The 22,993-nt window shown below is 37.6% G+C and overlaps 5 protein-coding genes across 5 annotated transcripts; 4 read left to right on the top strand and 1 right to left on the bottom strand.

The window, feature by feature from the left end:
• The first annotated feature begins 4,462 nt into the window (after positions 1 to 4,462).
• LOC137732543 (uncharacterized) lies at positions 4,463 to 5,389 on the top strand. Its single transcript, XM_068471864.1, has one exon. The coding sequence runs from the start codon at positions 4,624 to 4,626 to the stop codon at positions 5,164 to 5,166; it is 543 nt and encodes a 180-aa protein (XP_068327965.1). The 5' UTR covers positions 4,463 to 4,623; the 3' UTR covers positions 5,167 to 5,389.
• Positions 5,390 to 8,120: 2,731 nt separating this feature from the next.
• LOC137730547 (uncharacterized) lies at positions 8,121 to 9,799 on the top strand. The gene is made up of 3 exons (XM_068469531.1): positions 8,121 to 8,887; positions 8,994 to 9,143; positions 9,252 to 9,799. The coding sequence occupies exons 1-3, from the start codon at positions 8,186 to 8,188 to the stop codon at positions 9,543 to 9,545; spliced, it is 1,146 nt and encodes a 381-aa protein (XP_068325632.1). The 5' UTR covers positions 8,121 to 8,185; the 3' UTR covers positions 9,546 to 9,799.
• A 221-nt stretch (positions 9,800 to 10,020) lies between these two features.
• LOC137731364 (pentatricopeptide repeat-containing protein At4g14820) lies at positions 10,021 to 12,608 on the bottom strand. The gene is made up of 2 exons (XM_068470469.1): positions 11,917 to 12,608; positions 10,021 to 11,739 (listed from the first exon to the last, which is right to left on the bottom strand). Exons 1-2 carry the CDS (start codon positions 12,501 to 12,503, stop codon positions 10,140 to 10,142), a joined length of 2,187 nt encoding a protein of 728 aa, XP_068326570.1. The 5' UTR covers positions 12,504 to 12,608; the 3' UTR covers positions 10,021 to 10,139.
• Positions 12,609 to 13,453: 845 nt separating this feature from the next.
• Positions 13,454 to 17,172, top strand: LOC137731369 (uncharacterized). The gene is made up of 6 exons (XM_068470474.1): positions 13,454 to 13,589; positions 13,734 to 13,839; positions 14,936 to 14,980; positions 15,096 to 15,204; positions 15,733 to 16,021; positions 16,727 to 17,172. Exons 1-6 carry the CDS (start codon positions 13,542 to 13,544, stop codon positions 16,919 to 16,921), a joined length of 792 nt encoding a protein of 263 aa, XP_068326575.1. The 5' UTR covers positions 13,454 to 13,541; the 3' UTR covers positions 16,922 to 17,172.
• A 3,740-nt stretch (positions 17,173 to 20,912) lies between these two features.
• LOC137731371 (uncharacterized) lies at positions 20,913 to 22,112 on the top strand. Its single transcript, XM_068470476.1, has one exon. The coding sequence runs from the start codon at positions 21,219 to 21,221 to the stop codon at positions 21,954 to 21,956; it is 738 nt and encodes a 245-aa protein (XP_068326577.1). The 5' UTR covers positions 20,913 to 21,218; the 3' UTR covers positions 21,957 to 22,112.
• The last annotated feature ends 881 nt before the right edge of the window (positions 22,113 to 22,993 follow it).

The raw sequence follows: 22,993 nt of genomic DNA, 5'->3' as shown, positions 1-22,993 counted from the left end.
CCTTAAACTAAAATCTTGTGAGTGATGGTCATTGAACTTAATGTAGAGCAATGGTAAATTTGGCTAACTCCTTTAAATTTTTCATCTGTTTTTGTCCTTTTAAACTCTTTATTTTGGATGAAATTTCTAACGGTATTATCATTGTTGTGACAAGTTCAGAGACCAAGACTCATGAATTTTAGAACTAAAATTGAGCCAAAATTCAAGAACCATTGCTCTAATTTTCTCTTCTTTCAAGAATAGAACGTTCCAAAACTATTGTGAGCAATGTGGGCTCTCTCAAGCCTCTCATGGATGTATTGTGAAGATGCATTGTCAAGGACGAGATGTGAAATTCATATATTTGGAAAGAAATTGAAATATCTGGATTAATTCAGCGAGATAGCGTGTGAACACATATGCAGATGGATTTCATCCGATGAAAGAAATAGATTAATTGGATGAAATCAACACTAAGTGTAGATAAAGACTTCTCTTGCCATAAAGTTAGATACCACTGAGTCATGGGATAACTTTATTTACAACACTCATCAAGATCATATTGTTCTATTTCTCTAAGGTACATATGTAAGTTTTCCCTCATACAGAGTTAAGTATATGTTGTAAGTCAATAATGATTGATGGATGAAATTGACGCAAATCTACATATCTAAATCATGACGTGATAACATGGTACGTCCCATATGAAGAATAGATACTCCTACGATACTTTTAGTGAAAAATGTATTACAAAAGTTCAGATGCAGGTCATGTACTATGTATCTATCAGTTGAAGGACAAGACGTATACGTACGTACGTACATGTCACCGAGGTTGCAATCATTATACTGTAGAAATGTACAAATCAAAATTAAAGTTATTAAGTGTGACGTTTTCCTTTATAATTAAAACATGTGCATATTCTAGCCTTCTAGGTTTGGTTGAGGCTGTTAGGCTTAGCTTGGATATATGAAAAGCCATCTGGCTCACCGGTGAAATCTTCAGTTGCGTGGCAGTTCAGTGTGCTTATTGCCAACATTGCTTAAGATGCACTAGTCCATGATTAAGTCGTAAGATTTCTGGGCAGACACTTGCACGTAAGTAAGTGTTTTTATTCAATGATTCCAATTATTGATATGGTTTTTTTCTTATGGACTATTATTACGATCTAAATTCAATTGATTAGTTGTATGTGGTCCATATCACTTGATAATATATCTTTATATGGCAAATTACTAGAGGATAAGATGATCATATGCGATTAAGATTAGAAATTATTACTGATCTGCTTTGCATTTTTATATAAATAGGGTCATGTTTCAGTACTTAATTATATATCATTACCTTACAACAACTCAAATTAATCAAAATATGATAATAAAAAAGATGGTCAGTAAGGATCTGATTTGATCATTTATGCACAAATGAAAATTTTGGAGTGCGAGAATAACAAAAGAAAACCCTTTGAAAAGTTTTTCTTAACTTCATTGGACGGAATGATGAAAGTAACGGTCTTTGTAATTAGTATGGATAAAGATGGCTGCCAGAATTTGCAAACTTGCAAGGATGAGCTGTTTTGGAGGTTAATCACGTCAAGGAACCCAGTTTCAGTTTTATTGATGTTACTATATATTTACAAAGACGTTTGCCATATATTTATTGACTATCAATTGAATGATTGTCATGTGGTGAGATGGTGACATAAGAGAATCTCTCATGTGCGTAGAAGGAGGGCAAATGAAACTAGCACTTAAGTTGGCTGAGTATTTCCCTCTAAGGTCACTCACTTTTCTCACCCTTGTATAGTTTGGGATTCATAACTTTTGATGGTTATAGTTTATGAAATTAATAAAAACGATCTTAAAGTTGCAGATTACATGATGAAAAAAAAAATTTGGCATGGAAGCTTGTAGTGCTCATTTTTATACCCTTAAAGAATTTGACATTAAAAAAGGTCAAAAATATATTATTTGATTTTGTGGTTCCACATTACATTGATATGACGTTTATATAGTAAATTACGTACCCACCAAGAACCACACAAAAAAACAAGAGTATTTGCCTCTACAGTTTAACAAACAGATGAACACTATTATATTAACGATTTGTAACTTTGTGGTTGCTTTTTTCTTTCGAGAAAATGACCAAAAAGAGTGCAAAATGCACTTAACCCTTAATTTGTTATTGCATTATTATTTCGTAGTTTTATTCTATTGGTGACGTAGGTTTAAATTGTATCTTGACTTTCATAAATGGAGGCCATCAAATTTCTCTAATTTTTAAGTTGCAACAAATTTGATCGTATCCAACTCATAACGTTCAAGCTCAAATTTAATTTATAAAATCTTCGTTTTGATAAATTTTCAGTCTCAAAGCTTATGACAATTACAAATTACAAATTATGCAACTTTCGATACTGAAAAACTTTTATCCAATAAATAAATAAATGTTTGAACATCTACAGATTTGTTTTCATGTTACTATATACTCTCCAGTTAAAATAATGTTAACATCACTTTCCTTTTGTAATTAAACTCTGCAAATTAATAATACATGCTAGTGTAAAATCGACCAATTATTATCCACTACGTACGTGGCTAAGTTAGTGAACCCTAAAGCTAAATCAAGTCCACGTTACATGACGTGAAAAAAATCATCTACTACAACAGAAGTGATGGCAGCTTTGGAGCTTGCCAAGAACGTACCTTCAGAACCACCAGAATACGACGTTAACAAACCTTGATCATAGACATTGCTTCCTTCTCAATGATGCCATGACACAGTTGCATGGGATCACCAACCCCAGAAAAAATAAAATCAAATTGTTGACAAAGATTTGTAGCGCAGATTGGCCAATGAGCATGTCAACAATGCATCACAAATGTTATACATTTTACAACATAAATTAATTAATTAATTAATTAATTTCTTTAGGTGGGATTTGTTGGAGGAAAACACAAAAAAAAAGGAGGAAAAGGTTGTTTGAATTATTGCAATAATGGCTGAATAGTGATCAAGAATGATCAAGTTTCATGTATGATCACATTCAATTCTGACGGCCAAAGGATGAAAGGTAAATTTTTGTCATGAATAGTGGAAATCATTAGGAACGGGTTAGAAAGAGAGGTCTGGTTACAATAGTACCTTAAATTTTTTGAGTAATTTGCTGTGTGACATGTACCCTTTTCATGAAGTATGATACAACCTATCACATGTCAGGTACTTACTGTCACATCCCGGCTCAAGGCGGATCACTTCCTGGGACCGCTACACCACCGTAGCACGATATTGTCCGCTTTGGGCTTACCATTTCCTCACGGTTTTGTTTTTGGGAACTCACGAGCAACTTCTCAGTGGGTCACACATCATGGGATTGCTCTAGCCCCCTTCTCGCTTGACTTCGGAGTTCCTACGGAACCCGAAGCCAGTGAGCTCCCAAAAGGCCTCGTGCTAGGTAGGGATGAGAATATACATATAAGGATCACGCCCGTGAACGATGTGGGATGTCACACTTATTGGTGCCCACATTACGTAGGATATTACAAAACCAAATACATGAATTTTGAATGTAGTTAATAACCTAAATTCGCAACATCTCATCTACTGCCATGTTAGCTTCACGAAACACATTTTGTAACTGTTGAACAATAAATTTCCTAGCAATATGCAAATGTCAAATATTGTTGTAAGCAGCCTCCAAGTAGGTGGATCATTTGTTTTTAACAAATTGATTAAACTTGTGAACCTCCCCTAGTACAAAGAGAAGAAATTTCTGATCTTTTGGCTCAATTTTGTTGGTGAGAGGCTCTTCACATAACTCTTGATGGTAAAATTCTTCCAATAAAAATGTTGTCTTATATTATTGTAATGGAGAGAGTCATCGTGAAAGAACTTATGTATGCGATAGTCTTTTTTAAGAATCTCTCGTCACCACCAGTTGAGAGGAGGAAGGATGTACACATGCACAGTGAGCACACGCACAATCATAAACCCCAATAATGCACATCTTCATCAAATCATTGGCCGTTGAACAACCCATGGCCTCTTGGTCAATAAAGCATGATGCTGATGTTGGCCTTATTACTATAGTAAGCTCTAAATTCACACATGAAAGTCAGATGGTCAGCAGTCAACACGTTCATGGAACCAAGGTAACCAAACAAACTACCAAAATTAATAATTCCAAGCCTGATTCGTCAGCCAAAAGTTGAGGGAGCTAAGTGAAGCCACATCTAATACAAGGAAATTATTTCAACCCATTTCAACCGAAAGTAACTGTCAAACTACCAAAAAGCTACAAACATAAGTTATATACACAACCCCAAAACCTAAAAATTAACATTGTTTATTTCTGGGGGGATAAGAATAAGTATTTGAATATGATAGAAAGGGCCAGGTTTGAGGACCCCTCCGACCACTCTTGTCTTATTTCCCACTGCCCCATGTTCCTTAGAACATGGAGGAAATTATGGCAGTTTTCCTTACCCTGGTCTTATAAGAGCTCTCTCCCCCGCCCCCCACCGGCCCCCCTCTTTCCCCTCTCTTTCCTCTCTCCGTCTCTCTCATCTCCTGAATTCCTAATAACCAATAGAAAAGGAAAATCCTGACCATAAAAGCTCTCGTAAATCAAACACTTCACAGTTTATGAAGCAACCAAGCGAGCAACACATCTCAATAGAGAAAACAAATGAAAAGAAATCCCACTTTCTACCCCATCATTGCAATCCAATCCAACAAATAAAAACATCTCACTTTTCTCTTGAACCCCTTCACAATTCATCAGAGCTTTGCTACTCAGCTAAGCAGAAAACAAAGGAAAAAAGAAAAAGAATGGAGATTGAGATGGTGAGGTGTGAGTGTTGTGGACTAAAAGAGGATTGCACGCAAGACTACATCACACAAGTGAAGGCAAAGTTTGATGGGAAATGGCTGTGTGGGTTGTGCTCAGAAGCAGTGAGAGATGAGGTTGGCAAAGGCAGCAAGCAGCCATTTGGCATGGAGGAAGCTGTGAGGGCACACATGTCATTTTGTGGTAAATTCAAATCCAACCCTGCAGTGAGAGTGGCGGATGGGATGAGGCAGATGCTTAGGAGAAGGTCAGACATGTCATCTTCTTCTTCATCGCCAAAAAAGTACACAAGATCAGCAAGCACATCCCAAGTGGGCGATTCATCATCTTTCTCATGAACTAATTGCAACCATACTTCTTGCTGGGTTGGAATAATTAATATAATATGAAGGTAGTGGAATTTTGATTTATTATGTTCCATTTGATATCATATGGGATATGTTTTACTCTTCTTTCCTTGGTTGGAAAGACAAATTGTCACGGAAAATCTTAACCTTTTAACTTTTCCCACTATAATATTCAGCGAATGGGGAATAAAATTTCAACGATCTTTTATCATCAAGAGTAACATAATGTTGCTTAAGCTACACTTGGCACGTATGAATACCATTAGAGTCCTTCCTTGATTAAAAATACAAGGAAGCCATCTCAAAAACATGCTAGGATCTGTTATTCACGAGCATCAATCTAATTAACCGTCCTAGATCATCCATTTTTAGATAGAACATAATTTGTCTTCTATTACATTATGTTTAACTCTTCTCTTATACATATTCCCCCAGTTTCGCATGAAGAAGAATTGTGTGGGACAGTAAGCTGATTAAGATCGCGAATATTATATGAACGATGATGCAATGCACATATATATATATATATATATATATATATATATATATATATGTATGTAACATATATAGAGGTGGATTTTTTTGCCAAATTACCGTGCCAACCGAATTGTCAACCGTATCATATTGATCTTGTACCAATTGGTAATGGCACAGTAATGTACTGAACCGAAGTTTTCTGATACGGTATTGGTATTCAATACTATTACCACGATATTACCGTACCGTATCGGAAAAAAAAAAACATATATATAGTGATTAGTACATGAAATATATATAAAACAGTATATATTTAATGAGTGTCAATTACATGAAATATGATGGGATTTGTGTTGGTGTGTAACCGCCTGTGCTTGTTGCCTGTAGTTTTTTACTGTCAGTGCTTGCTACCTGCTTGCTTCAAGTATGGTTAAATCATCTGAAGGGTATGAATTAATTATAGAGTTATATTATTCTGCATCTAAAATATGAGATAAGAGCATAAAAATTGAAAAAAGTGGGCCTTGAATTGGGTTGATGAAAATTTTTTTTCTTCAGATTTTTGGCCCAAAAAAAGATCCAAAACAAAGTTGTAATTACCATTACCATACCATGTCAACCGAACTATTTGACATATCAAACTTCAGTAATACCAAGAGTTTAGTATAGTAATTGGTACGGTGCTTTTGATACGGTAATCATACCAAAATCACCCCTAAACATATATGATGAAACAGTTGGTACCAATTAATTGCTACCAATTAATCGAATTACAAAGCAAGCGTGCCACAACTAGCCTTCATTTTACTAATGTTCAAATGAACAAACATGTTACGCTTTGTCACATCAATATAGTGCAAGTCAAGGGCCCCTTGATGCTTTAAATAATGAATGCAAGGCACGCCTCAATTCGGAAACTAAAGCCAAGTCTGGAATTAAGGTGTGAATCGCATCTCAAATATAAAATATGCAATTTTCGTAATTCAGATGTGACAAAAATAAAATAATAAGAGAAAAACCCCAGAGCAACTAACAACAAACAAACTCTACTTGAGTTTATTTTTAAACAAACTAAACTTGAGTTTATTTTTACTTTACAATTCATCCTTCGTCTTTTCAGAATACAATCTTTTCAGAATACAAAAGGCAACCAACTCTAGTATGGAACTCTTGTTCCTTATTTAAACAAACCTTAATTTACAACATAAGAGAACACTCGAATTTACATTATAAAATTTCCTTAAGACTTCCAGTGAAAGTAGACTACTTTTCAAGTCTCACTAGTTATAAGGGGTGAGCTACTAGCTTAGTAGGACAATAACAACAATGCATTTAACACAATGGAAGCAATGATGATGCATGAATATAATATTTCCTCAACGTCCTAATTTTGTTAAGCTAGTTAATAAATAATCTCATTTTTTGGGGCTAGTTTGGTATTGATGTGTTTTTAAAAAAAAAAAAAAAATGCTTCTACTGTGTTGTGAGAGTAAGTAATTGTGTAATAAAACAATAAAGTGTTTAGTAAACTATAGTTGTAAAAGTGTTTATTAAAAAAAACAAAAAAAACAAAAAAAAAAAGAAGAAGAAAAGCAATATCATTGTGTTTGATAAATTTTTATATGAAATAACTATGATTGTATAAAATGACAAAAAGGACATAATATTAATTTAATTGTTTTGGAAAATAAAAATCAATTGTTAAATATGGAAGATGGCTATCAGAATCTTGAGCCAGGAGAAAAAGAGAGAGCGAGCAGTTCAGGAATGGTGGCAACCAGTAGGAGAGGGGTTATCGAGAGAAACATTTTTGTTTATCATCATATGTATATTTATTATATACTTAATTATCTGTCATGTATTCTTTTACTTAATTTTGATTAATTTCTTACAAAATTGAAAAAGTAACATGTGAAAGTTAACTAGATTTAGTTGAACGGACACATAACAAATAATTAAGTACATGATAAGCATACATCATAGTTATAATAGTGAGCAAAAATGCTCTTGTTACCACCTGTGGCGGCTGACGAAGTTATGACTTAGCATTTGCAAATTTCTTTGTTTATTCTTTTTGGGAAGAGATCTTCTCCGGATCTCTCTCACCAAAATCACACAATCAATTAATTCGGATCTTTGAAATTTGATCTAACGATAACAAACAGGAAGTCCCTTTAAAAGTTATAATAATTTTAACCGTTAGATCAAATTTTACGGATTCGAATTAATTGATTGTGTGATTTTGGTGAGAGAGATCTGATGTTCCCTCCCCATTCATTTTTTGGTAGTATTTATTTGTTAATTTAATAAAAGTTAACAGAGTTGAGTTAAGGTTAAGGGGTTGTACACATGTCAATAAATGAGAGGAGACACATGTAGGAGACATCAAATTTGGAGACAGCAAACCCTTGACCATGGGGTGGGTTTAACAAATTAACTCCCACCCGATCATGCCATATATGACCGTTGGGGATTCGAATTTTAAAAACCATATCTCTCCCCACACAGCATAGTTTTGAACGCTTCAAAGACCATGTCAACGAAACAAAGCCTTTCTCCTAAACCCCGAAACGCTCAAGCAGCCATGAAATCCGCCCTCTCATCGTCTCCGTCAACGACAACGACATCATCCTCAGTGAAATCGAGCACCACCACCGCCATGGATGACGACAGATCTGAAAACCGCGACAGCTGCTACTACCCAGGATGCCGAAAAGATGCCAACTGCAACTGCGAAATGTGCTTGGCCAGTATCAATGCCACTCTCGATCTCATGCCTTTCAGCATCCAGAAAACCTCGCTCACCAAGTTCTCATCTTCAAGGCCCAAGAACAACCCGAGTGTCAAACGCACACCCATCGCTTTCGAAGCTTCGATTTTGTCCACACCCACTTCGGGCACTCCTCCGATTCCTAGGTCTCCGGAGCTTAAACCGGCTGCAATATTGAAATCGAAGGAGAAGGTTAAGAATAGGGAGAGAAAAAGGGGTTTTGGGTGTGAAATTTGGAGATTGATTTTGGGTTTAAGCTTGGTTTATGTGGGGTTTTCTAATATGGTTTCAGGGGCTTTAAAACCTATTCTCTTGCCCGAGATTGTGAGAAATGTTGGTGAAAAATCTTGGGTTGTGGATGATTTGAATGGCAGGCTGAGGTTCTTGCAGAAAGAGATGCAGGGTCTTGTTCCGGGCAGAGTTTCGAATTGCAGCTGTCCTAATTCTATTTGGGATATTAGTCAGGTACTATTTATCAGACATTTCCTTTAAAAGTTCAATCAGCATTATTTGGTAACCAACTTGAAATTTCTGTTTTAAAACTCAGACTGGTTATATGATGACATGTTAGGATGGTTTGCTTCTGAGCTCACATTGCACGTTGTACAAATCTGCAATCGAGGAGGTGAGAATATGGGGATGGCCTTTGCAGACAGCCGGGTTGCTCACGAGTGGGTTTTCTTCCCGGTCTTTCACAATCTTATCCGGCAGAGTCACAGAGGTAATGCTAAAAACTTTTGAGCTAGATGAAATTTCTGTTAGCATCATATTGTCATGATGTACAAACATATGCTACTTCCTTACCTCTTTTTTTGTTGTTGATGAGAAGTGGTCGGATGGAAAGGTTAGCAGCTATGTGATTCGGGAGCCAAACACTTCCTGGGTGCAGAGAAGTTGGGGTGCCTCAGCTGTGCGGCTAGATCCGAATACATGGATTCTTGAGTATCGGTGGAGCACGACATTTGATAACCAAAGATTGGTTTCAGCAGCACTAGCCTTCTTTAAGAATATGATCTCCAGAAAGCTTGGAAAGATGCAGCAGAAGTTTTGGATCTTATCTACTTTTGGCAACAACCAGTGCGTTGAAAGTTCTGCAAACTACAACATCAAAATCCCAACCTAAGGAGACTAAGGGGACATCATCGGAGGTGCACTGTCTTCTCTCAGCAGATATCCGGATCTCATGTCTTGTGAGAAGCTTCGAACAAATGTCCCCTTCATTATGTGGTGTTGCGTAACCTGTTGAGCTTAATCGTTAATTTGATCTCGAGCTGTATATATGTACTAATCGGGAAATTGTTGTTTTCCTGATTTTGATTAACTAGCAACAAATTAGGTTCTGTTTGGCTATAGGAATCCAGATAGATAGCATCTCAAACTGTTCTAAATGAAAAGCTTCTTTTGTGTTTCGGCAAACAAAATCTCTTTTTCAACATGGCTCCAAATGACATTGCGGCTGAAGAGTTTTTACCTTACTACGTCCTTCCTCTTGAAATACTGCATTTGAATTTTTCTCCGTTCGACCTGCAAATTTCCAGAAAATACAATTCCCGGGAAGTGTTTGTAAATATTAGAGGCCACACACACGTTAATCAACTAAAAGTAATCATATTATTTATTTTCTTAATACCTATATTGATTTGTTTCAGCGAATAATTTCGTATCCACATTTTAATAAATAGTTGTACAATGATATTTAATCTCAGACGGAATACAGTTACCAATAGTCTTTACAAGAGCATAAACCATGTTTGTAGTGATGAAACCTAGTCCTATCTCTGACAATAATCTCTCTCTCATACACCTTTGAAGCCAACTTCATGAAAGTATGGCAGTCTTCGCAAATCCGGAGATTCTTAACTATGTGAATGCTTGAACCTTGCTTCTTACTTATCAAACCGTAAGAAAGAGCCAACTTCTCACTGTGCAAGAGAATCGCTTCCTTCTTTTCTTCCTCTTCTAAATCAAACAAAACGCAACTCGTGTTGGGAGTATAACCAACCCGCTTCACCTCACTAACTACCTCATCTAATTTTTCATAGATCTGATCTGCTTGTTTATGATTTCTATCTGCCATTAAAAACTCGTGTACCTCGTTGTTTAGTTCTATCCTGCTACACCCCCTCTCCTTAGATATACCACTGCTTTTCATTGTTTTCCTCACAATGCCAACATCTTCCCATCTTCCTTGTTTTGCGTAAATGTTTGATAACGCCACAAGGGCTCCATCATGGTCTGGTTCCAGCTCAAGAAGCTGTCTTGCAGCATATTCTCCTAATTCAGTCTCACCATGAATCTGACAAGCAGCCATCAAAGATCCCCAAATGACAACATTCGGTGCAAAGGGCATTGCCTCTATAACCTCAAGAGCTTCTCTCAAAAGACCGGCACGACCAAAGAGGTCAACCATGCATCCATAGTGCTCATGTTTCGGAGTGATGTTGTATTCATCAATCATCGATTCAAAGACTCTTCTACCCTCCTCAACTAACCCCATATGGCTACAAGCATAAAGCACGCCCACAAATGTAACCCCATTTGGCTCAAAATTTTCATCTTTCATTTGATTGAAGAAGTTTAGTGCATTACTAGCCTCCCCATGTATCGCAAAGGCGCTAATCATAGTGGTCCAAGATATCACATTTCTTCTTCTCATGTTCTCAAACACCTCTGTTGCTTTTTCCAGGTTCCCGCATTTGGCATACATATCAATCAGCGCATTGTTGACAGACAAAACTCTGCCAAATCCATTCTTGTCAACATATAAATGAACCCACTTAGCTTGATCCAGTGCACCAAGATGACCGCAAGCTGAAATGACACTCAACATGGTCACTGGATCAGGTCTTAACCCCGAAGCTTCCATTTCAGCAAACAATCTAAGAGCCTCTTGAGGTCGATCACTTTCTGCATAGCCAGATATCATGGCGCTCCAGCAGACCAAGTCCTTCTCAACAATTTGGTCAAAAATCAAACGTGCATCTTCAACCCGTCCCAGTTTTGAATACCCAGAAACCATTGCGGTTGCAACTACGAAATTTTTTTGTGATGTCTTGTCAAACAACTGCTGAGCCAAGTCCATAGAGCCACTACCTGCATACATGGCGATAAGTGCGCTCCGTAAATGAGAGTCAACCACAATATCATTCTCCATAATGAAGTCATGGATTGCTTTCCCATAAGCCAACTTTCCAGCATGACCACAAGCTGAAAGAATGGCAGAAAGTATCATCTCATCTGGATCTGGCTCCGCATTAGAGTTCTTCATCTCTTCAAACAAGCGGAATGCAGTGTCGAAATGGCCACTCTGACAGTACCTGTTTGCGAAATTTCCTGGGTTACAATTTTAACAAATTGTTGAAATAATATACAGCTGAAAATCCTTCAAAAAAATTGTTTTCCTGAGTAAATTAAAGCCATAATTCTTGGGATTCTCGAAACCATTAATAAGATAATCACATTGTTTAACTTGAAAACATCAGACCAAATCATACCCGTTAATCATAATACTCCAGGCAACCACATCTCTGCGAGACATTTTATCAAACACCAACCGTGCATCCATGATCCTCCCACAAGCTGCATACATTCTGACCAACCCGGTCTCCACAAACGGGTCCGAATGAAAACCCAACTTCCAAGCTACACCGTGAATCTCCATCCCTTCACTCAAAGCCGAAGCTCTGGCCACCGCCTTCAGCAGCGGCGGAATGCTGAACCTGTCCACCCCCACATCCTCCCTCCTCATCCTCTCATACACCAAAAGGGCCTTATCGGGCTCAGCGCATCGTGAGAACTCGCGCAGGAGCTTGTTGCACAGATGGATTTGGGGTTTGGGGATTTGGTTGAAGATGGAAAGAGGGTAGTGGAGGCTCGGCGAGAGGGTGCAGGAGGAGAGGAGGAGATTGCAAAGGAGGGAGTCGGGGCGGTCGAGGTTGGATTTTAGGATTTGAGCGTGGACTTGTTTGATGTGGGTGAGGCTTCTGGCGGAGGATACGGCGGTGGAGAGGGTTGCGGGTGTGTTAGGGTACGGGTTCGGGTGGGGAGGGAGGGCTAGGGTGGTGTGGGGAAGGCTGGACATTGTGTTTGGGAGGTGAGAAAATGAAGGAAAATGGTTGGTTTGAGTGGTTTCTCACTTCTCAGGACTTCTTCACCATTGAAATTTGTTGAAAGTTCTGGGCTTGGAGGTGGGGATGAAAGAAATGGAGGGAAACACAGCCGCAGAGGCACTTTTCTGTTGAAATTAAATATAGGGAAATTGCATTAACGTCCCTGTATTCGCTCGAATTTTAACTCTAGATCATGTAGCTTATTTGTTTTTCATTTTCATCACAATAGCATTCAGTTAACACCATTAGTCTAATCCGTTGAATAAGGTAACGACTTCATAATCGTAGAAAATTTCAGTTTTTGTGCCAATGCCATGATGTTTGGGTGTAGTTTTGGCTCAAGAAAACTACATTTTGAGAAACAAAGCTACTTCTCAAAGTTTATAACAAGTTTTAAATGGTACAAAAATTTTGATGATGGATAACATGTAAAGAAAATGGAGCGGGGGGTGATGGGTTTTTCAATTTATTTATTTCTTGGTAATATGTAAAATAATGGTGTGATCAAAGTGTTGCAAGAGAATCCCTTTTTATATAGGGAGTTAAAATGTAAAACAAAAAACTATATTGAACAAAAGTGAAATTTGAATAAACTACAGACCCTATTACTGCAAATGCAAAAAAATTAAGAGAACTTTAACGAAAAACTCTCGATATTGTTCACTTTAACAAAAAAACTATATTTTTACACTAAAAAGTCAATCATGGTACTATTCACTTTACCCTTTGATTTATCCTTATCGTTAAAACTCAAAGTTTTCAAATTTTTTTCATTAATTTTCTCAAAAATTAATCATACGACTACAGTACCAAACGACAAGTCGTTTCTATTCATGTGCGTCTTTGTAAATCCGATGCTTTTATACATACATACATACATATATATATATATATATATATATGTGGAATTGTGAAAAATACACGCGAAGTGAGGAATGCACAGTAATGCCAATGCCATTTCTGGTATATAACGGAGGAAACTTAATGATCTGAAAGTCCAAAACAACAAAATGGGAGAAGCTTTGTTCGAGCTGGAGCAACATCTCAGGTACAAACAGGTAAAAATTTTCACTCCCATTTCACAAATTTCGCAAATTTCAGGCGCCAAAATCCTCGATACCCTAATCCCAATTCAGGATTACCGAAATGGTACCCAAAATTACATCAATTGCTAACCTTGCTGCACCAACTGTGTGTTGCAGGTCAAATTGACCCCTGAAGAAATTAAGCTTCTTTTTACGTGCAAGTCCAAAGCTGTCAGGGAGTTTACGTTCGGAGGTCTTGCTGCTGCTACCGTTGCCTGGACAGGTCTGTCTCTATCTAATTTGTCAATTTTCTTGTTCTGGGTTCTTGTCTTTTTTTTTCCCTCTTTTTTTTCTTTTCTGTTTTTTTTTTTTTTTTTTTTGTGAATTTTTATCTTCCAACTATGTTTTCTGTATATTTCAATTCATTGGGAGGTCGGAATTTTCAATTGTATGATAGTGATAATGGTACAGTCAAGACTTTTTCGATACTTCATCCAATTCCACACACATTTTGGATTCACATTCAGCAAAGGCTGCAAACCCCCACTTTTTAATTTTCAATTGTATGATAGTGATAATGGTACAGTCAAGGCTTTTTCGATATTATCCAATTCCACACACATTTCGGATTCACATTCAGTAAAAGCTTCAAACCCCACTTTTGATTCGGTGATTTTATGTTACGAGAGTTTGTATTGGTTTCGGATAGAGAAACGTGGGTTTCTCATTATTTGGATTGAGAGTTTACATTGGGTCATTTTCAGTTACAACAATGTGGATTGGTTTTGGATAGAGAAACATTGGTTCTCTGGTATTTCGAGTTTTCGTTGTTCCATGGTTTTAAGGTAGTTATCATGAGTCGTTTACAGATTGCCGCACGTATGTTCAAATGAAAAAGGATATGTACTGCGTACACTGTACAAATATGTTGGCTTTCCCTGCTTGGAAAATAACAATCCATAGCATTAAAGTTAATACATTTTTCCGTCCTGTTCTTTTTTCTTCTTTTCCTAATTATGCACTTTTTGAAACAGTACAAGGGAAAGGATATCAGCTGTGCAATTGATATTATATGATTCACAGAATTGTAATCTTACACGTTTCCTGGAGCTTTTATGAATATTTACCGTCTGCAAATCACCTTTATACTCATTTATAATCATTCGAGTGAGCAAGCTGGTGAAAAGTTGTAGGATTCTTTAATAAACAGTTATCTTAATTTTTTTATTCCATTTAATTTACATTTAGAGGTTCTTCTTTTGGGGTTCAATAACGATTCAAGTTTTGTTTATTGTAAGTTTGGATGGTTATTACTTCGTTTCTCATTGTCCTTTATTTATATGTTTCATTCTTTTAACAATTTCAATGTTTTTATCCAGCATCAAAGAAGCTGAATAAGTTTGTTCGACTTAACCTTTCAGGAGGTGAGTTAAATTCTCTCTCTCTCTCTCTCTCTCTCTCTCTATATATATATATATATATATATGAATCATAGCTACCTATCAAATTCTCCTATGAACAAGTTTTATGCTTCTGCAGGAGCTGCTGCTATATTTGGACTATGGATCTTCTCGAGGTCCTTAAACTCATGTGTTGACCATATTCTTTCTCAGGATGGAAGTCGATTGCAGGCAGAGTTAGCAACTATGTATGTCACCTTACTTCTTTTTACGATTTTTGATGAATTCACTCTGTGCAATTTTCTAGAAACACTGATTTTCTTCTGGTATGCATGAATAGAACATGTTAGCTGCCCATGGTTGATATCCAAAGATCTTTAGCCATCTTGGTGTGGATCTATTCTTCATGAGTTGTAATTAGGAGTTATTAATTTGAAAATTTTAGGTTCATTGTCTTTCGTCTGACAAAAAAAAAAAATTTCTTTCTTACACTTATCGAATTGAAGTCAGATGTCAGAGTACATTTATCCATTCATGAAAACTTCACTTCTGTATATGACTAGTGTCTGCCCTTTCTTCACATCTCTGGCATGCCTTTGTTTACTTGGATAGTTGGATTTTGTATGTAATTATCTGAATATATATGGGACATGTACTGTACATCTATTTATCCAGGAAAATAAATGCACTTTAGTATATGACCGATATCTTGTTTTCAACTAACTTTAATTGGAATTCTTGAATTATTGAACTATGAACTGTGATTCAAATAACAGAATGGTGAAAAAGTATCAGAATGATCCTTCTATGATGCGGCTTATCTCTAAACAGTTCTACTCTGAGAAAGTTTTTGATGATGCGAACTCAGATCAACCAACACTGAGGTGGCGTTATCGGAATTATTTTAGTGATAACATTACCCATGGTCGAAGAACAGATTACAGCGACCCTCAAGGTGATTCAGAACAGGCTTCCCATGGCGACCATCTGAGTGCTTCTGACAGTGATTCCCAGAACATCCAGAATGACTCCGACAAAAAACGTTTTGCTCCTAAACAAGTTCCTGTAAGAATACTTATCTAGTAATTTCTTTTCTTAGAAATGGTTGCATTAAATTACTGATGAGTTTAGTTTTAGGGTAGTGCTATTCACACACCCCTTTTACCTCCCATACACCCTTGTTAATTTTTGTCCATTGATCTTCTTCAATTCATTCGATCCGATAGCAAGAAATTGGGAGGGGTGTGTGAGAGGTAAAAATGGGTGCGTGGATAGCATCACCCCAGTTTTATAAGTAGCCATAGTAGTGCAGAAGAATATTTTGGAATTTAGATATAGCAGAAACTTGTCACTGTTGAGGAATGTCTACGTAAAATAGTTTGTAAATTATAAACTTTACTGTTCATATAGTTGAACATTATACCCACCAAATGCATGTGAACCATTACATGGTAATGGTACAGAAAACCTATCCTACCCAGATCAAATTTGCGTGCCAAAGAAAGTATCATGCCCTGTGCCTATACCGGTAGCAAACCTTACTTCTTAGGTGATACAGATTTAGATCTTTTTTGCAGGCTTGTCTTCAGAAAAGTTACATGATGAAATCAACAGTGAATAGTACTATTGTAGGGGATCATTTGTACTCTGCACCTCCCGACAGGATTCTCGCTCTTACCCGTTGTCTATGTAGATACCTTAATAATGATGAGGACGTTACTCTATAATTTCATGGCAACTCTTCCATTCTGACGCCATCTCTATTTGTAGATGAACTCTAATGTTGATTCAATGGTCGACCCTTTTGATTGCGTGTTTGGTAATACAAGCAGCGAGGAGATTCTTCTTCCAAGTACCTCTAGCACTGACAGTCCCCCAAAAGTACATACTCATAAACATAGAAGATCTCACCGTAGGCGTCGTATGCACCATGAGGAAGACGTGCTAAAAATGCAACACATGTAACAGTAAGTTTAATGTGGTTGAGCAGCGGAGAAGATGAAAGGTGAAATGTGAAAGGTGAGAGCTTAATTGCTCTTTTAGTTGTTTTGTGTTTCCAGGAAGAGAGCGTATCTGTCTGAATTTACAACGGTATCAGGCAAGTTTACTGTGATCTACTTTTCACCGCTGTTTAATTATCGATGAATCATTAGTTAAGTTTGGGCTCCTTATGCACTTGAACAACAATAAATAAGTGGCGGGTTTTTTTTTTTTTTTTTTTTTTAGTACAAGCGACATTAAAATACGTGGTTAGTTTTATCATTTGGTTGGAAAGACGTTTTATTCACAAGCGAAGGAAGCGCCACAAGATCACACAAAGCATAGTCAGGGAGAATTGTTGTGTGCATTAGGGATGGGCAAAATACCCATGGATTTGGGTAACCACGGTTACCCGTCCATTTAAAGTTCATGGTTACGATTATGGGTAACCGTTTAGATGAATAAACGGTTATGGGTATAACCGTTTATCCGTGAAATTTAAATGAACGGTTATTGGTATTGTCCATAGTTATAACGGATATCTATCGGTTATAGGTATTACCCACAATTATACAGGTATTCATCTACCTATTTAATTTAATATATGTCAAAATAAAAAAAATAAAAATTATCGCAGGGATTTTGAGGGTTTTAGAGGCGGGTTCTCTCTCTCTCTCTCTCCCTCTCCCTCTCCCTCCCGCCTCTAGTCCGGACCCTCTTCATCTTTACGTTCACATGTTAGAACGTGTCTTATACTGACGACAAAGAACTCTCTCTCTCTCCCCCCCCCCCCCCCCCCCCTCCTTCTAGTCCAGACCCTTTTCATCTTTACGTTCACATGTTAGAACATGTCTTATATTGACGACAAAGAAAAAGAGTCCAGTTATAACTGGTGATGGGCCTGTTAAACATGGTGCACATAGTTTTGATGAAGGTAATGCTAGGAAGGAGCTAGCTTATATGATTATCTTACATGAGTATCCTTTATCTACGGTGGACCACTTGGGTTTTAAGAGGTTTAGCAATTCATTGCAACCCTTATTTAAGGCTATTTCTTGAATTACTATCAAGAGGGATATTATGAAAGTATTTGAATCATCAAGTATTCAAGATAATGACTATTTTTTGTTTTTAAAAAGCTTTACTTTGTAATCATATGGATTATAATTAAAGACTTGCTCGGGTGTAGCAGAAAAATATCGTTCGTAAACTATTATTTCAATTATTAGAATTGTATGGGGACTTAAATGATTAAAATAGGGAAATGCATGCTAAAATATACCTATAACGATGTTTAATTGTCAGAAAACGAAAATTATGACAAATTTTCCTTTTGTAATTTTCAAGTTGTTAAAAAAAAAAACATGTAGACGGGTGAAAAAAGGGGTAAATGGGTAAAAAAAAATGATAAACGGGCAAATGGTTATGGTTATGGTAAAATGGGTAAATGGTTATAGTTAAATGGGTACACGGTTATGGGTATGGATCGTTTATAAACGGTTGTGGTTGTCACATCCCCGCCCGGAGCGAACCACTTCCCGGGCCAGCTCCACCACCGCAGCACGATATTGTCCGCTTTGGGCTTACCATTCCTTCACGGTTTTGTTTTTGGGAATTCACGAGCAACTTCCCAAAGGGTCACCCATCATGGGATTGCCTTAGCCCCCTTCTCGCTTAACTTCCGAGTTCCTACGGAACTCGAAGCCAATGAGCTCCCAAAAGGCCTCGTGCTAGGTAGGGATGGGAATATACATTTAAGGATCACTCCCCTGGGCGATGTGGGATGTTACAATCCACCCCCCTTAGGGGCCCGACGTCCGCGTCGACACACACGCGGCCAGGGTTAGGCTCTGATACCAATTGTCACATCCCCACCCGGAGCAAACCATTTCCCGGGCCAACTCCACCACCGCAGCACGATATTGTCCGCTTTGGGCTTACCATTCCCTCACGGTTTTGTTTTTGGGAACTCACGAACAACTTCCCAAAGGGTCACCCATCATGGGATTGCCCTAGCCCCCTTCTCGCTTAACTTCGGAGTTCCTACAGAACTCGAAGCCAATGAGCTCCCAAAAGGCCTCGTGCTAGATAGGGATGAGAATATACATTTAAGGATCACTCCCCTGGGCGATGTGGGATGTTACAATGGTTATGGGTATAACCGTTTCTACAATTACCCAACGGGTAAACGGTTATGTGGGTATGAACATAAACGGTTATGGGTAAATAAACGCAGTTACCCGTCCGCCATAACCATTGCCCATCTCTAGTGTGCATCCACCATCTTTAAGTGGATTGCTGGTAAGCAGATCTTGAATTTTATGGTCAACAAATGTCCCCAAAAATACTCTCTAATCTCTAGAGTAATTTCAAAGATAATAAAAATAAAATTAAAAAAAAAACAAGGAGAAAAAAAAAAAAAAAACAAATCCATACGTGCTGGTTTTGAGTTTCAATAGCCAATGGTGGTTTTGTTTGTCACCGAGCACCATGTTTCTGTCTGCATTTGATCCAAAACTTCATAGGGACAATAAATTAAGATTGTTTTGTTTTAGTTGGCCACCTCTTCTGCGAAGGGTCGAGGAACCTTCATTCTGTCTTTATACAATGCGTATAGTTTTGCTCACCACCTCATCCTTTAATTGAGTTTAAGTTTCGAGAATTATTCAGTAGATTAATTAAATCATATTCATCTAACGATAATTATTGCAGTGGTGACGCTCAAAACCGCTTTAAGTCGATGAGTAAATATACAACCTTATATAATTACATAGAATATGCACACATCAAAAATGTCTTGTATTTTCTAATTTCTTTGATAAAAGAACTCATGCAAAGTTGATCGATTTTAAATTTGTATAAAGCCACATTAGACAAGGGCGGACGAGGGAAGGTAACTTCTAAGAAGTTGCCAACGAATATTGGAGAGGGAATGTACCTTTCTTCCTTGGTCTTATAAATAAGAAGATTGCATGATATATGGAATCACTTGTTTTTTGTCAATTTGGTTTTCTCGATCATATATTGTATTGTTGTTGTTATAATTATATATTATAATAGATCCTAGGTTTAGGATTTGGAGTGAGGAATTAGAGATCTTATCTACGAGCTTGAACAAAAAAAAAGAAAATGATGGGAGATTGTTGTATTTTCCTTCTTGTCGAAACTTGAAACTTGAGGTATTTTGTGTCTTGAAGGATAAGACTAGTCATGACAATTTAAAATTATTATGGAAAATGTGTTAAATATTAGGTTGAATATTATGATGGGAGATTATTATATTGAATATCATGATTTTTTTTTTAATAAAAAAAAAAGTAGTAGCAAAGAATTTGTAACTCATGTGGTTAACATTATTTATTCTTTTTCTTAAAAGGAAGGAGATAAATGTGATCGCTAGAACATTAGATACAACAAACTTTAATCAGGAAGACTTTTATGTCATAGGTATACAACCATCATAGTGTCATGTGTAATTTTTCTTTGTATATAGTTGTATCATTAACACGGAATGTCATAATCACATTATAATGGTTGCATGTTTGTTACTTTCCCTTCTTTTGCTCCTCAATCTAGAAAATAATAGTAAGCAGTCATTTCCAATTGTTCTTCTCACAAGGACATGTTGGTACGCATAAATCACTCGTGCTCCACTAAAAATAAATCATAAGAAATCCCAAAACATGTTCACAAAGTTGGTTATGAAAAGAAAAAAAAAAACAAACAAACAAACATGTTTACGAAGATGTGACATAATAAAACGAAAACATGCAAACAAAAGGATTTCACAAATTGGGTCATGAGTCATGAGCTTAGAGGGCGACATACAATTACTAAGAAATTACACCCTATGCATCTGTATTATTATATAATTACAGAAAGAATAATTTGTTTTTTTTACTTTTGTCAAATCACACCAAAAAAGCTATAAATAGTTTGAATGGTCCAAAATAATTGAAAAAAAAGAAGACCAAAATTGGGATTACAGTAAAACTCCAAGGATGAAACCGAAACCATCTTGCCTTTTATATATTTAGCTGTGATTCCCCCCAAATTCCAATGGGCTCTGCAGCCACTTTGCTTACCCAGAAAGGGAGATTTCCATAACACCCTTTTGCAATTTCAATCCCCATTATCTCATTATCAGAGAGAAATTGGGAAAATTCAATTCAATTCAATCCAATCCAATTCAATTTCAATCCTATCCAATTTCTAGGGTTAGAGTATTCCTCACCAAGCAAAACCCAAGAAATTCCCAAATCAAATTTCCCACCAATCCTTTATGATTCCTCCGTTTGGTAAAAACAACCACCCAATCAGGATTCTGATTCCCACCCAAGGTTGGACTGCCTTTTCCAGAAGAAGGGCATCTTTCATATTTCTATTAATCTTGTCCCAATCCCTCTATTTCTTCTGCACAACCACCGCCACTGCCGCCGCCGCAGCCGTAGCTGCCACTGAAACCGCCCAAACCATGAAGGTCCACCCCATGCCCAGGAAGCGCAACATCACCGTCCAATACAGCTCAAGAAACTCACTTTCTGAAGCGCAGGCACTTTTGGGTCCGAACCACAAGAAGCTCCGCCGTCTCCCCCATGTCTTCAGCCGGGTCCTGGAGCTCCCCTTTCGATCCGACGCCGACGTTCTGGTCCAGGAGAACCCCGATTGCTTCCGATTTGTCGCCGAAGCCGATAATATCGGCGACGACGTCAGGACCCATACCGTCGAAATCCATCCCGGGGTGACCAAAATCGTCGTTCGGGAAAGTGGGTCGGTGGAATTAACGTTGGACGAGCTCGAACTCGATATGTGGAGGTTTAGGCTGCCGGAATCGACTCGGCCCGAGCTGGCCAGCGCGGTTTTTGTTGACGGGGAGCTTATCGTGACGGTGCCGAAGGCCGAGGGGGTGGGGAATTCGGACGGTGGTGATGGTGGCGGAGAGGTTTGGGGCGGTGGCGACGGGAATGGGGGCGGGGGTTTCAGAGGAGGTATGGGTAACCGCCTTGTGCTTGTACAGTAATTATCTCTGATTTTTTTAACCTTTTTACTTCTTTGGGCTATAATTTTAGTTGTTCCAATTAAATTGGATTTAGCTTGCAACCCTTTTGAGGCTGTTGTTGGTGGAACTTGTTGTTATATGCTGCTTGTTGAATGAAAGAAATGTTGGTTTTGGCGACGATGATGCAATGGTGTTCTTATTGGTATTTTTTTGGCATGTGGTTTTACGCCCGTTGTGATTTTTACACTCCCGTTTTCTTCGTTTGACACCGCTCTCCTTGATTCTCGTTTCATTTAATGCAAGAGGAGCGCAGGAGCGAAAAGGGGAGTACGGAACTCACTTCCCTTTTTCTGCTGATCATGTTGGTTGTACGATTGAATTTTTAATTCTAAATTATGGTCATGAGATATGTGTGCTTTTCTAGTTCATTGTGCTCGTCCTTTTTCTCTTCTCCTTTAGTTGTTCTTACTTGGCTTTTTGACTTCCCCTAGTATTATATGAATGCTGTGTGACCGAACTAGAGAGTGTTGCAAACTTAAAATCAAATCTCTTTTTGTGTTTCCTGTGAAGAGGTTATTCGTTTAGCTAGAGATTTCAACTTAAAAATTCAACCATATCCGTTGTTTAGCCGGAATTGTTCTGTAGTTCTCTTAAGCGGGGTTTAGCTAGTCGACCTTAGTTCTGGAGATTCTTTTGTTCAAGTTCAACTGCCTGTGAAAACCAATTTTGGAAATTTTGATGGAAGTTATCTGCCTTTATTCCAATACCAAGAGCCAGGCAATTCCTTGATGGTTATAAAATGAACATCTCTCTGCTTTTCTTACTTCTTCTCTGATGTTTCTTTTGTGACGATGTCTCTCATTTTCGTGATGATCATCGGCTGACTACTATTGATGAGTTGCCTCGAAGATTTTTTAAGTCGAATTTTATTTCATCTGATTCTCCCGCTTGCTATGCTCCGCCCCTTTCTTTCATGCTTTTTTTATCCCCTCCTTGCTGAGCCTCAGTTAGTATGGATTTGGCATAATGTCGGATTTCCTGGCTGAGGTCTTCCCTGA

Source organism: Pyrus communis, chromosome 4, assembly GCF_963583255.1.
Source record: "Pyrus communis chromosome 4, drPyrComm1.1, whole genome shotgun sequence".
Classification (NCBI taxonomy): domain Eukaryota; kingdom Viridiplantae; phylum Streptophyta; class Magnoliopsida; order Rosales; family Rosaceae; genus Pyrus; species Pyrus communis.
The sequence above is the reverse complement of the archived record's forward strand: the minus strand, read 5'-3'. Positions and strand labels throughout refer to the sequence as shown.

Bases quoted from the DNA above. Each gene is read 5' to 3' on its own strand.
- LOC137732543 (XM_068471864.1), top strand. From the start codon at position 4,624: ATGAAGCAACCAAGCGAGCAACACATCTCAATAGAGAAAACAAATGAA.
- LOC137730547 (XM_068469531.1), top strand. From the start codon at position 8,186: ATGTCAACGAAACAAAGCCTTTCTCCTAAACCCCGAAACGCTCAAGCA. The intron at 8,888-8,993 runs GTACTATTTATC...ATGACATGTTAG, and splicing joins CTATTTGGGATATTAGTCAG to GATGGTTTGCTTCTGAGCTC. The intron at 9,144-9,251 runs GTAATGCTAAAA...GTTGATGAGAAG, and splicing joins TATCCGGCAGAGTCACAGAG to TGGTCGGATGGAAAGGTTAG.
- LOC137731364 (XM_068470469.1), bottom strand. From the start codon at position 12,503: ATGTCCAGCCTTCCCCACACCACCCTAGCCCTCCCTCCCCACCCGAAC. The intron at 11,740-11,916 runs GTATGATTTGGT...TTTCGCAAACAG, and splicing joins TGGAGTATTATGATTAACGG to GTACTGTCAGAGTGGCCATT.
- LOC137731369 (XM_068470474.1), top strand. From the start codon at position 13,542: ATGGGAGAAGCTTTGTTCGAGCTGGAGCAACATCTCAGGTACAAACAG. The intron at 13,840-14,935 runs GTCTGTCTCTAT...GTTTTTATCCAG, and splicing joins TGCTACCGTTGCCTGGACAG to CATCAAAGAAGCTGAATAAG. The intron at 16,022-16,726 runs GTAAGAATACTT...CTCTATTTGTAG, and splicing joins TTGCTCCTAAACAAGTTCCT to ATGAACTCTAATGTTGATTC.
- LOC137731371 (XM_068470476.1), top strand. From the start codon at position 21,219: ATGATTCCTCCGTTTGGTAAAAACAACCACCCAATCAGGATTCTGATT.